At 39.4% G+C, this 13,228-nt stretch overlaps 1 protein-coding gene across 9 annotated transcripts in view; it reads right to left on the reverse strand.

The window, feature by feature from the left end:
- GMEB1 (glucocorticoid modulatory element binding protein 1) overlaps positions 1-13,228 on the reverse strand; it is a 39,642-nt gene that overhangs the window by 11,713 nt on the left and 14,701 nt on the right. Inside the window, exons 1-5 of one of the 9 annotated variants that reach the window (XM_019660531.1) lie at positions 12,714-13,212; positions 7,564-7,718; positions 1,968-2,080; positions 1,143-1,267; positions 7-110 (exon numbers count right to left, since the gene is read on the reverse strand). In XM_019660531.1, coding sequence (XP_019516076.1) covers positions 7-110; positions 1,143-1,267; positions 1,968-2,080; positions 7,564-7,691 — 470 coding nt within the window. In that variant the 5' untranslated portion in view covers positions 7,692-7,718; positions 12,714-13,212. Of the gene's footprint in view, positions 1-6; positions 111-1,142; positions 1,268-1,967; positions 2,081-7,563; positions 13,213-13,228 lie in introns of those variants that run through there. The other 8 variants (XM_019660515.1, XM_019660499.1, XM_019660508.1 and 5 more) reach the window with 8 other exon arrangements.

Raw genomic sequence — 13,228 nt, forward strand, 5'->3', positions numbered from 1 at the left:
GCTCACCTGAGCATGATTCCACCCAGACGAATGGCTCTCTTCCAGTCCTTTAGGGTGGACTTGCCAGCCAGATGAACAAAATGCTTGGGGCTAATCAACTGATCATTGAACTAAAGTGAAAAGGAAAGTCCAAAATAATCCAGTGTCAATTTAGGCAGGCCAAGAGGAAAGAAAGAGATAATTCTACTTGCAATGTACAAAAAATACCCAGATGACATCTTAAGTCATAGCCTTGTATTATCCAGCCTCCTGCCCTTTTGTGTCAGAAAAGATGATCCTTCTCTGAGCACAGTGCCCTGTCCTGGTACAAAGCTACAGAGGACATGAAGAGGATCAGAGATTAACACACTGATTAGCATCTAAAATTCATTTCTGCCCTGAATCAGTTGATTAGGTTCAATGTTGCAAAGGCTGTTTATATAAACTGAAGTAATCTATCCAGCTCTAATGACAAGATTCAGAATATAGCAGAAAGAATTAATATAGTAGAAACCAATAACATGCAGAGCCTCGAAACTCTGTAATCTTTAATGATTCTAGGATGATGACAATGATGGTGACTACTATCTATGGGTACAGCTGTTACTACTGATGGTAACAGAATAAGCAATTGTTTTCACATTGTGCTCTCATGCTTATTTATTTTTATCAATAATAATTTTCAATAAACTCTACCATAATGCACCTCAGTGTAAGGCATTTTACATATATTATCTCAATTCATCTTCTAGCAACCTTCTAGTGTATATATACATATATGATTACTCATATTTTAATATATGAGGCTTTGAAATATTAAATAACTTGCTCAAGGTTACCCAGCTAGTCAGTGATAGAGATGGGACTCCATTCATTCAACAAATATTTATTGATAAATATACCAAGCACCATTCTAGGTACTGGGGATACATTGGTGAACAAGACAAACAAGTTCTCAGCTCTCATGGAACTTGTATTCTGGTGGGACTTGAATCCAGGTCAATTTCACTCCAAAGTTATGTTTTTCTACTGTGCCGCAATGGGACTATAGTCACAAAATTTAAAATATTGATATGATGGAAGAGAGAGAAGAGGCACTGAAACCATACCCTTTGAAAACAAGAGCCCCCAAATAGGCCCCAGCAAGGAGAAAAGACAATTACCTTGACACACTTCACATTTATTCCTGGACACACAAACTTCTTCCAGAGGAGAATGGCTTTGCTCTCCCCACAAGTTATGGGGTAAGCAATTTCCATGTCCTCATTTGCTTCTATAGTGCTTGCATCTGAAAATGGAAAAAATATCAGTTATTTATCGAACACTCTTCCCAAAATCTCAATTCAAAATCTCTAGTCCCCTGGTTCCTTTGAGAGGCTAACACTGGCTGGTATTGTTTAGAAACCCTCTGGAAGAAGTTTGGCATAACGGCTGTCTTACTGAGCTCCCACTATGCACCAGACACTGTGCTATATGCTTTTACATGCTTAATCTTATTTAGTTCTTACAACAATCCTGTGAGACAGTGATTATTTCCTATGTTTTACATGTATGTATATAGGACACAAAAGGTGAAGTGATTTTTCCTGAGGACACACAGCTACAAAGTGGGAAAGCAGGCTACAAATTCAGATTTGTCTAATTTCAAAGTTTCTTTCCACTGACTGCCATCCAGTCAACACCTCATTAGTCTTCATCAGCAACTTCCCTAATGACAGGGATCAACCTTGAGGCTCTACTTTCTTTGTGGGATTTTTATAGATGAAAAATCTTTTTAGCAACCCTGACAAATTGATGTTAAACAATCAACTGACAGCCCTAGCAACTTAGTCAGTGGTGTCTAAGTGATCATTGTGCCACCATAAAATTGATGGTTGTAGCATTAGTAGGGCACACTGGGTAGAGGGTAAAAAAATAAGACATGAAAGGTAAGAAATCTCAACCAAGGAAGGTAAGGTCACATGTACTAGAATAACAAAAAGACTTACCAATCCCTTCTTCAATTTTGTGTATCGTGTGAGTTTCTACTGCTACAACTGCTGTGTTGTTCTCAGACCCAGCTTCATAAATCCTGTTGTAAAAGTGTCCATCGATAAACAAACTACATAAATCATGAAAAAATTAATATTCACAGCATGGGGGTTAAGAAATTTGTTTTATTCTATCTCAAAAAGAATAAAATATACTTTACTACTGTATATTAGTGCTTTGACTAGTTCCCCATTGTTTCTAAACTCCAAGCTGCCCATGACTACTTAGCAGCTACTACCACAGAAATCAATCCATAATGTTCCTCTTCTCAAAGGAAAGTTCCTCTTGCTACTGTATTTACACCAGATTTTTCCCTTCATCACTTTAAAAGCTCATGACATAAAATGTTGCTTCAAGTATAAGATTAAGTCATATTACAGAATTATCTTAACAAGCCTAAAAAGTAATACTGCTGCACAGTTCAAGACAGGAAGGAACTGTTGACCATAGAAGTTGATGTCCCTTGTTGGAGTCTAGGCACTGAAGCATTTTTCAGCACTTTAACATTATTTTAAGGCACCATAACCAAACTACTGACATGAGCAGAGACTAGCAAAAAAAAAAAAAAGTAAGAGAGAGACGATGCCCAAAGTAACTAACAGTAATTAGAGGTACCACTTAGGAAAAGTATCTCTCTAAAATGTTTCTATTTTCTAACAAGTGGGCTCATATAACTTAACATGATACAGTAATGTTCTTTGTTTAATGTATACAATAAACCTAATGTGTGGATTATTGCACCTTGTTATTTGAAAGCACTGCCTGAATAATCTCCTTTGCATCAGTGATTACCCACCCCCCACAGTGCTACCTCTAGCACAGACCTCCCTTCTGAATTTCACACCAGGACATCTAACTATTAAAGGAATAAATACATTTGGATACCCCATAGGACTTTGTTGAATTCATCATGTCTAAAATAAGCAAGTTCTCTTCCCTTTCTCACCTCCCAACTACTCTTCTTCCTACGCTCCCCATTCTTGTTGATGGCACCACCCAGCCACACTGTAGCCTAAGACAGAAGCCTGGGAATTACACGAGATTTCTCCCTTTCCTCCTCCTCAACGCCCACATAGGCAGTCACCAAATCCTGGCAGATACATCCCTTTAACACCAGCCATCCTCCCTGTCTCTATTTCCACTGCTACCGCCTTAATTCTGGCTGCATCCTCTCTAGTCTGAACTAGTCTCCTTGCATCTACCTGATCTTCTATATTCCCACTAGAGTAATCACATAACTCCCTCCTTAAAACCCTTCAAGAACCCTCTCCTTGTGAAAATAAAGCCCCAAATCCTTAATATGATATTGAAGTCCCTACAAGACCTGGCCCCTGGTTTCAACTCTCCCCAAACCCTAACTTACAATCCATGCTCTAGTCATACGAAACTATTTGTGGTTTGCAAAACTGCCATCTTCTCTTACACCTTCTTCTATCTTTGCTCTTACTTCTCCCTCTTCCCAGAACATCCTTCCCTGTCTACTATTTGCTCTTTTTTTTTTTTTTGAGTAACCCAATGATACTTTTTCTTCCACCTCAATCCCTCCAGTATAATCACCCACTTCCTCCTTTGTGACCCAGCTGTACTTCAGGCTTTTGTCACACCTAAAATACTTAATACTATATACTGTCTCCCCTTGGGCAATATCTAAGCAATCCCTAAGAGCAGAGATTACCAATATGTTCTATTCATTTGTCAATTTTGTATGCCGGGCCTGTAGTATACTAACTGGAACACGGCAAAGCACCCATTAATGGATGGTTGGGTCAATGAATGAGGGTTGTAAAAAACATGCGAAACCACTGCTTCAAGTAAGATTGGTAAACTCGTTCTAAATCGACAAATATGTACAAAATCCCTTAAAAGCATAAATTCTTATTTATACATAATTTCAACAACCAGTAAATTGTACTTGGGTGAGAAATAGGGGCATATTCTATATTTTTATGAGTAAATAAAGTTTTATCCTGGAAAATTTTTCTAAAGCAACTCAGAATAGTGAAGGGTTTAGCTTAATTCTCTATACCTACTACAATATAGTCAAAAATCATAAATATATTCAAAATGTTAAGGCACTGTTAAGATACTGACATGCTTTATGAATCATTAAAGGAAGGTAAAATTATGTTTACTAGAGCTTTAAAGTTAAGTCTACATTATTGTATTCTAATTTTCTGAAAACTGAAAATCCACATATAGTTAAGTTCTTTTTATCCAGAATGTCAAGAAAAGATTTTCTGATTAACTGAATGTTGAATTAAGATTATTACATGAACTAAAACGTACCCTACTGATCTGAAAGAGTTTATACATCTTCGTAAGAACTTAAACCTTCTTCTAGGGAAGGATATGAGCATGAAAGGGAAAGTAGGGTGATTATTTCTCAAATTGAACTAATATTCCACTACATTTGGACTGAATTCCTCTACAGAACAAGAATGAAGTCAGCATACTCAATAAACGTATGCAGTTCTAAAAACACCATCCCTGATCTCATTATGTTAAAAATTCTACTATGCATCCAAAATTAATTGGAAAGCCAAGAACAGTGATGGAATTCTAGTATCTTCACTCCCTGAGAATCTTCTGAGTATGTTATAAAAGATTTGATCTGAAAAGTTAATAACCACTTTCTTTTTTTTTTTAAAGAAAGCATATACTGAAAAAGTCCTCTTATGTTGAAAAGCTCCCAGAATTAAAAGCCTTCTAGATACCTTAGTACTACTTATGTTTAGTTAAGTGTGGGCATATTTTTTGTTTGTTTGTTTGTTTTTTAAGCTGAGCCATCCTGCTACCTGTTGGCAGCTCAGCGGCTGCTCAGCTCGGGCTGGACTCAAGCCGCTGTTGCTCAGAGCTCAAACTCTTGAGCGAGCTCTTAACCAACTGAGCCACTCGGCCGGCCCTCAGTGTGGGCATATTTTACAGTCAATCTTGTGTTATTCTGAAAGTATCACCTTATACAATGTGTCAGATTCCATGTATTCACATGGGGAGAGTTATCAGACACTCTACTTTGCTTTATAATGTATTCCTGAAATGTGTACATAATGAATACTTGAAAATATGTGTATAATGAATACTTGAAAAAGTATAAAATGTCATATATGTACAAGCTAAAAAGATTTGTAAGTCCTATATATTAAAATCTAAAAATATTTATATAAAATCTCTATTTCTTTTGGATATAATCTTTACCAATATATTCACAGCAAGTCACTCATGTTCTTTGATTGTTTCTTTCCTTCATACTTGAACCTGCCGCCAATCAGGTTAAGTATGACTGAGGCTGAAGACAGACACCTGATGATTACTATCACTTTCTCAAGTGTATTAAACTTATGAGACCTGTACTTCTTTATCACTAGTATCAATGTTTTTGTTCCCCACTCATTTTTATAACAGGCCAAGATGCAATAAAATATTCAAAAAATTAAAAAACACAATTAGAGAAATCAACTGAGCATCAATTGGCAGGCATCTCAAAATGCAGTACCTCAAAATGTTTATTCACGAGCTCAGTTACACTAAATTCAATGTAAACAGTGGATTGGGGAGTCAATACGTGCTATACAAAGATGCCTATATATGATCAAGCAATGACAGGTTTCCAGAAAAGACAGTATCATTTGGAAAATAAGAAACAGAGAAAAGAAAAATAAGTAGAACTAAATCTTCAAAATAATTAAGTCTCTAGCAGAGAAGTTTTTTCTGTCTTTACCCGGGACAGGATAAGTGACAACTGGAGCACTTTGGGAAGATAGAAGAAACGATGACTCCATGAGAAAATAAAGCTACCTACCCTTTAATTCTTCCTCATGTACCAACGGGTAACAACTACAAGTATGTGTATGTGTAGCTAATGAAAGTCCCACACAAGTGAATTTGAATAAGCATGCATAATCTGTTGGGGCCAATGAAAATGTAAATCACTCTATCGACTCTATGTCAGGAATTATTTATATCAACTTTCCCTGATAGATCTTAGACTATTTCCTTCATGTTTAACAATATTCAGAAATGTAAGCAAACTATGATTATACTCCTAAAGCTAAAAAGTCCTTATCTTTTACAGATACATACTAGTGTCTGGGAGTTGCTTTAAAAAAATTCAGGAGTGGGTGGAAGTAGAGAAGAAACAAGACGGGCCATGTGTTGGGCCGGCCTAGTGGCTCAACTGGTTAAGAGCTCGCTTGGGAGTGCCAGCTCTGAGCAGAAAGGCCGCGGTTCGGATCCCACATTGAGGGCCAGCGACACTGAGCCCTCTACAGCTAAGATGATGAACAACAGCTCAACCTGGAGCTGGGCTGCTGTGAGTTGCCAACGACAGCATAGGCTGCAGTGGGGCTGCAGTGGACTGCTGTGAGCTATGTGAGTGGCTGGCAGCTAGCGTCAGCAGCTGGCAGTGGTTGAGAGCTGCCGTGAGCCACCGTGAGCGGCTGACCAATGACCAGCAACCAACTGCCTCACCCGGGAAGAGCGCAATGATCATACCAACATGGGTCAGTGAAGCGACGTCCTCCACAACTAGACTGAAGAACAAAACAGCAATTTGTCTACCTGTCTGTTCCCCTCCCCCAATTCCCCAATGAAATCTGTAAAAAAAGACTGGCCATGTGTTGATAATTGTTGAAGCTGGGTGACTGGGTACTTACATGGGAGTTCATTATAGTATTTTGTTTTTGTGTACATTTGAGCTCTCTATACTAAAATGTTTTTAAAATTACCGAGAGGTTGGTTGTCTTTCTTTAGAAGTGTTTAAGACAAGGTAAGGTACATTACTTAGTAGATTTGAATGGGTTTATATGCTTGCTCAAGAACATTTCTAAACATATGAAGAATCTTTTATACATTACCCAAGATAAAAATAACTGCCCTTCTCTCTGTACATCCAATTCTTATTTAACCTTCAAAAATTATCAATAGATAATTTTTTAAAACTTATCTCTTCTTTCAAATTCATAGTGGTCCTCTGAATTGAAAGCACTTCCCAACATGCCATTCCGAACTTCTTAGATTTTGCCATGTAAGTGATCTCTTTATTTCTATATATGTATTTTTGGTTTACACATCTAGACTGCAAGCTCCATGATGGTCCAACACGTTCATAATACATTATGTAAGAGTGGGCAGTTGATACATATTTTTTGATGGACTAAGCTTGATAATTTGTCCATCCATGAGAGTCCAGAGAGCTTCTAGTAGAAATACTTTTATAGTTGCCTTATCTAATCCCCTCTGACTCTAACTACACTGTCTTTTGGTAAACATGTACCAAGGCCCTGTGCTAAATAGTGTGAATAAATAAAATGAGGGAGCTATGTAACCTACCCTCAAGGGGCTCACAGTGAAGAAGGGGAAAGACAAAGAAACAGCTAATCGTTCTAACAAGTATTAAAATGACGAATACAACACATAATACATTATAGAGATGAAAACTTAGCCAGCTGAGATTGATGTTGAATGATCCTTTGTGATAAGCTACCATAATGTATAATTTCTTCACTCTTTAAACCTCCCAAATTCTTCAGAATATTCAAATCTCTAGTCACTTACCCTTGTTGCACAGGCTGTAACTGCAAGATCACTTGAGTTTTAGTGTCTTCAGGGTTCTCCCCTTCATTTCCTTCAGTGGGTACCACAACCACATCCCCCACTGGGACACTCACTTCCGCATTAGCCATCTTTCACATGAAGTCAGACAGCTGAGTCTGCTGTCAGAAACAAGAAGCACCAATAATTTCCTCTGGTTTGAAAAGATGACAACCATAGGAAAGGAACACCAAGATAATGACTACCAATTCCAAGGGTCACCCTGGAGATCAAGGATGGGAACATGGAAAGGGGCTGACATTAGGCTCTGATCTTTCCAGAAATGCCTCAGTACTCACTTGCTATTATAGGTTTTCTTAGTATGAGTGATTCATCCAATAGGGTGCTGAAGCCAGCTCTATCAGCTCCTGAGAACCAATTGCGCATGTCTCTCCCTAACTCCAAGTTTAGTGACGTCAAGTTGGTCATTTAAAATCAGTGATTGGCAGTATATACACCACAGAAATTGGCAAGCACTACAGATCAAGTTTTTGGGTTTCTTTTTTTTCTAGAGAGCTGGTTTACAGCACACCGCTAGTTCCATCCCAAACAGTAAACTCCTAGAAGGTAGGAATCTATTTTCTTTGCAACCAGCTATTACACCTCATCAAGTACTCTATCCTTTGTGAGTTCTTATAAGTATCTGCTGACTAACTGAACTAAGCTATTAATATATGGGAAGAGAAAGATGACTTGCATTGTGTAGTTGCTTAATAAATGCTGAATCCAACTGTATGACCTCTAGGAACTTAATACCTCTTTGCCTCAGACTGAATGGAGAGATGAGCTCACCTAACATCTACCCTACAGAACTGCTGGGGAAACCAGTGTCCAGCACCCCATGTTTCTTGACTCTAAAGTAACTCAAAAAACTCAAAAGGGCCACAGGATAATCTGCAGCTGTTAGTCTTCACAGTTGAAAAGAGAGTCACTTAAGAGAGTATAGATAAGAGCACTGTATTTACTTAGATGTATGTGAAGATGACTAGGACTGCACTGAATGGAGTAGGCACACAATGGATGCAAGTTTGTGTATGTAACTGGTAGTCGGATGACTAAATCCACATCTCAGCTCTCCCACAGCACTTGTCTGCCTATAATACACATACTTAAGCATAGCACTCAGTCTCCCTCATTTGGCCCCAAAATACAGTCTTATCTGTAACTATAATATCCCAAGAATCTTAAACTCCAGCCCTACCAACCACCCACTCTATTCTGAATATATACTTTCAAGTTTTTGTACTTGGTTATTCCTTAAGCCCCAAACTCCTTTCTCCCTCATCTCCTTCTCTCTTCAGGCCCAGTTCAAAGCCCACTCCTCTACATAGCCACTGCCTAACCATTTTATTTTCTGCACTGCCCCAATAAATGGTTTGTAGCTCTCCTCTAGTGTTTATCACACTGAACCCTGTATTGCAATTAATTTATCTTCATAACTGCATTGTACTCTCTGTCAGGAGAGATGCCACTTATCTAAAAATCTTTCTGTCTCCCACAGATCTGCTCATCATAGGCAACTGACGAAGTTTGGGTCAATCAATTTTTGTTTGTATTTGACCTAGTTAAAATTCCTATATCTGACTTGTACTTCTGCCCTTTATGATTCTCACATTCAAACTTTGTACCTGAATTTTACACCTCCTATATCCAAAAGCCTCTTAAAAATATCTTGTAGACACCTTAAATTTAACTCATGTACCCTCTCAAACCTGCTCCAGTATTTCCTCCCTCAGTAAATGGCGCTACCCTCCATCCATTTGCTCAAGCCAGAAACTAAGGAGTTATTTTTTATTCCTCTTTCTTCTCTTTTTAAAGCCAATCAACCACCAACTCCTTTATCGATTCTATCACCTATATATCTCTTTTAACCATCTCCCAGTCTACATCTGTGCTGCCACTACCATATTCTGAGACACCACACTGTTACCTGGGTATTTCCAGATGCTTCTCATCAGTATTCCTAAACTCTGGTCTTGCTTTCCAATCCATTATCTACAGAGCAAATTGATCTTACTCAAGATCACAGGCCATTTCTCCATTTAAAAATCCTTCAGTGGACTCCCTTTGCTGTTAGAATAATGTGCAAACACCTTAGCATGGCTTACAAAATCCTCCAAATCCCTCCCCTGCCCATCCTGCTAGTCCCATTTCTCATAGTTCCTATCACATTGTGGGTCCTGTCATTGAATTTTTCCCAATTTCTCAAACATGCCGTATTTTTTCACCTGAGTCTTCATACTTGTTTCTTCTACCTGGAATTGTCTTTTCCTTCCTCTTTGGCTAGTCACTACTAAATTTCTGTGACTTATTTAAACCATCACTTCCTTGGGAAGGCTTTCGGTGACTTCTATGACTAGACTTGAGCTTATGTGCTCCCTCAGTGCCTGCAGCACCCCGATCACAACCATCATCTCACTTTGTCAGCCTCTCCCCACCAGACTACATCCTGGGAAGGCAAGGATTGTTTTTCTTTTTCAACAGCTCCCTTGTGCCTAGCTCAGTGCCCAGGACACAGAAATATAATAGTTTTCAAATATCAGACTTCTGTCTACAAAACTGTCTATCTAAAACTTTCTAAGGAAATCAGGCACATAGCAGGTATGCAATACATTTTTTTTTTGTAGTGACTTGCCTTACCCTAAAAGACTTCTAGAATTTTCTACTTTTCTATCTTAGGGGATATAAATTTGCTTAGGCAGCTAGACTAAGCTGCGAGGCTTACTGCCCATAATTATGACCAGTTCAACAAATATTCACTGAGTCTCTACTCTACATTGGGCATACAGTTAAGCTCTCTGGATATGAAAAGGGAAAAAACCTACTGTTAAGGAACTACAGAAGGGAAAGAGATGCATGACATTGTCACATACTAGAGGAAAAAAGTAACTGCAAGATAATATAGTACACAATCTGAACTTCTGTAAATTAAAGGTTTAAAACTAGAAAAAAATAAGAGCAATGGACAGATTCGGCTGGCTTCCGGCAATAGAGCCAAAACAATTAGGCCCCGTGATTCTAGGAAAAGCCAAAAAAGGATATGATGAAGCATACAAATGCCATGGAATCCTACAATAATTGAAGCAAGAGACATCTTCAAAGTATGAACTATAAAAATGTAGGATGAATTAAAATAATAATCGCAGCTAACATTTGTTGGACACGTGTTTATTGTCAAGCACTGTTGTTACTATTACATAGTCAATGAATTTAAAAGATGTAATATCTTAACATGTATCAAACTTATATTAGTCCAAAAAGGTGGTTTAAAATTTTAAAAATAGTTCAGGTGAATTAATGGGTTAGAGAAGAATTAGTAGGATGCTTTCAGTTTCAACCTTTTACCCTATGGTTGAGTCGTCTCTACAACACTCTGAATAAGTGGTTGACTAACAACTTGATTAATACTTTCCTCAATAGGAACTCATATTTTATTCCTTACCCCTCCCACACCTGGAACCCAAGAGGAATGTTCTGGCTGCTTCTCTAAACTTCTGAGAGTTTATCAAAGCAGATAATTATAATCATCCACACTATGTCTCTCAGTGTCAGTCAGAGACACAGGTCTGATTCAACATGGCAATTCTTACATTCTTTAGAGAAGTTAGTTTGGGTTGAATATCTCTTATTACCCTAAATACCATATTCGAGCAAGTAACCTGAAACCAGTTCTTCAGACTACACTGGCTAACTGCAAGGTCATCTCTTTGAGCTGAGTGTAAACTGAAAAGTAGCTCTTGTTTATAGCAACAAAAACTCCTGAGGCAAGACAGTGAGTTGATCCTTTGGGTATTTTATGGAAGGAGCCTTATTCATTGTTATCATACAGCACTCCCTGTAAGTCTAGGGGAACACACATAAAAGAAAAATGTCAAATTTATGTGAAAAGTAAAAACCATTTTGTAGTTATTTTCAAAGACAAAAAAGACACCTTGAAAACAAATTCAAGACTGCTTACATAAACTATCGGAAAACTTAACAAATGACATCTGACCTACTTTGGATTAAATTCATTTTTTTTGTCCTGAAAACGAATGTTTAAAACATGACAGGAGTGTCACATGACAGGTACACAAGTTGGTAGTTGATAAAGAATAAAATACCAGATATCCTGAAATTTTCTAACCCCAAAATGTATTTATTTCTTCCACACTGCAGTGTAATTTTTGTAGACCGTGTATTCTTCAGAAATTTCCAAGTTAATACTTGAGACCAAAACTCCTTGATTTTTTTTTTTCCTTCTTTATTCCTTCCCGAGCATTCAGGTGATTCAGATATAATGAAGCCAACACAAAGGCTACACAGGACCCCTGTGAGGGAAACAGCCAGAGCAAATGAAGTTCAGGGTAAGTCACTGCTGGAGACCACTTATGTGTTTGAGGAAACAATGTAATAAAAGGGTTCTTTGAAGGCTCATCTACTTAAAGCGTCCAGGGACTTCTGCTTAGGACAAGGCCAAATTAGGGCCCAAACTAATCTAATGAAGTTGAATACAAGTTAGCTATTCAATCATTGTTTGAAGGAAACATTAATAAGTGGCTAACTTTTGAAAAAAATCATCCAGTCAGGAGACATTAAATACACATAACTGATAAAAGGGTGACAAATTAGGGGAGACGGTCCAAAGCCAAACATTTAATGAAAAGGTCCCCTCCAAAGCACTTCGGCAACCATTAGGGGTGGGGGGAAGAATTCCTCTGTGAAGACTAGAATTATCTGTTTGTCCCTTGCCCTCACCCTCCAGGTTAAGGAGAAAAAGCCCACTTCTTGGTTCTCCTAAACAGAGCCCCTTTTGTATCTGCTGTGAAGTGGTTTTGAGGTTGCTCTCATCTTGAACCGGGAATACAGGCCTCCTTCTGCTCCCAGGACAGCCAAGCCTTCCCCTGATGCGTCGTCGGTCGAGGTTTGACAAGCCTTCATCTTGTGGATGCCTCTCTAGGACCCTCAAATCAGACTACGCTCTCATTTCTCCCGCTCCTCAGGAGACACCTGGCCAATTCTCCCATCATTTCAGAAAGTGGGGGTACTCTGGGCTTCCCTTCAAATGTCATCTTTCTGGTCCTCAAACACCTGTGTCTCCCCATCCCGACATACCAGATTACCCTGTTTTCTACCTAGACGTCCAGAGGGACTCAAGTCTTTCATTCCTTCACAGATTTGGACTCTTCTCATTCCTTCTTCAGGGAGCTCTGAGGTGTCTTCCTACCGCCCCCTCATCTACAGAAAAGCAGAGGCACCTGTCTCTTTACCCCTGGACTGAATGGCCGAAGCCTCAAGCGCGCCCCTCGGTTGAAGCTGGGACCCTCCTTTCCTCAGAACCCACTCTCTGCTCTGGCTCCCCAACCAACGCCCGAGGGTCTCTTCCGGGCAGGCATCCAGGCTTCCCTCACTTTTCGACCCCCGCCCCCAGCACAACCCAGGCCTCTCCCCAGCTCCTTATCGAAGGGCCTGGTGCTCCCCGGAACCAGACTCTGGGGATACCCCCGAATCCCAGACCCCTCGCCAGGGTCCTGGGCGTCCGGGCCTCTCAGTCCGGAGTCGCTCAGGCCCCTCCTGGCCCCTCGGCCGAGGACTTCCGGGCTCCTCGGTCTGGGGGCGTTGGGGCCCCCTCAGTACCGGGCTCGCCGGC

The sequence above is a fragment of the Hipposideros armiger genome, unplaced genomic scaffold, assembly GCF_001890085.2.
Source record: "Hipposideros armiger isolate ML-2016 unplaced genomic scaffold, ASM189008v1 scaffold_10, whole genome shotgun sequence".
Lineage (NCBI taxonomy): Eukaryota > Metazoa > Chordata > Mammalia > Chiroptera > Hipposideridae > Hipposideros > Hipposideros armiger.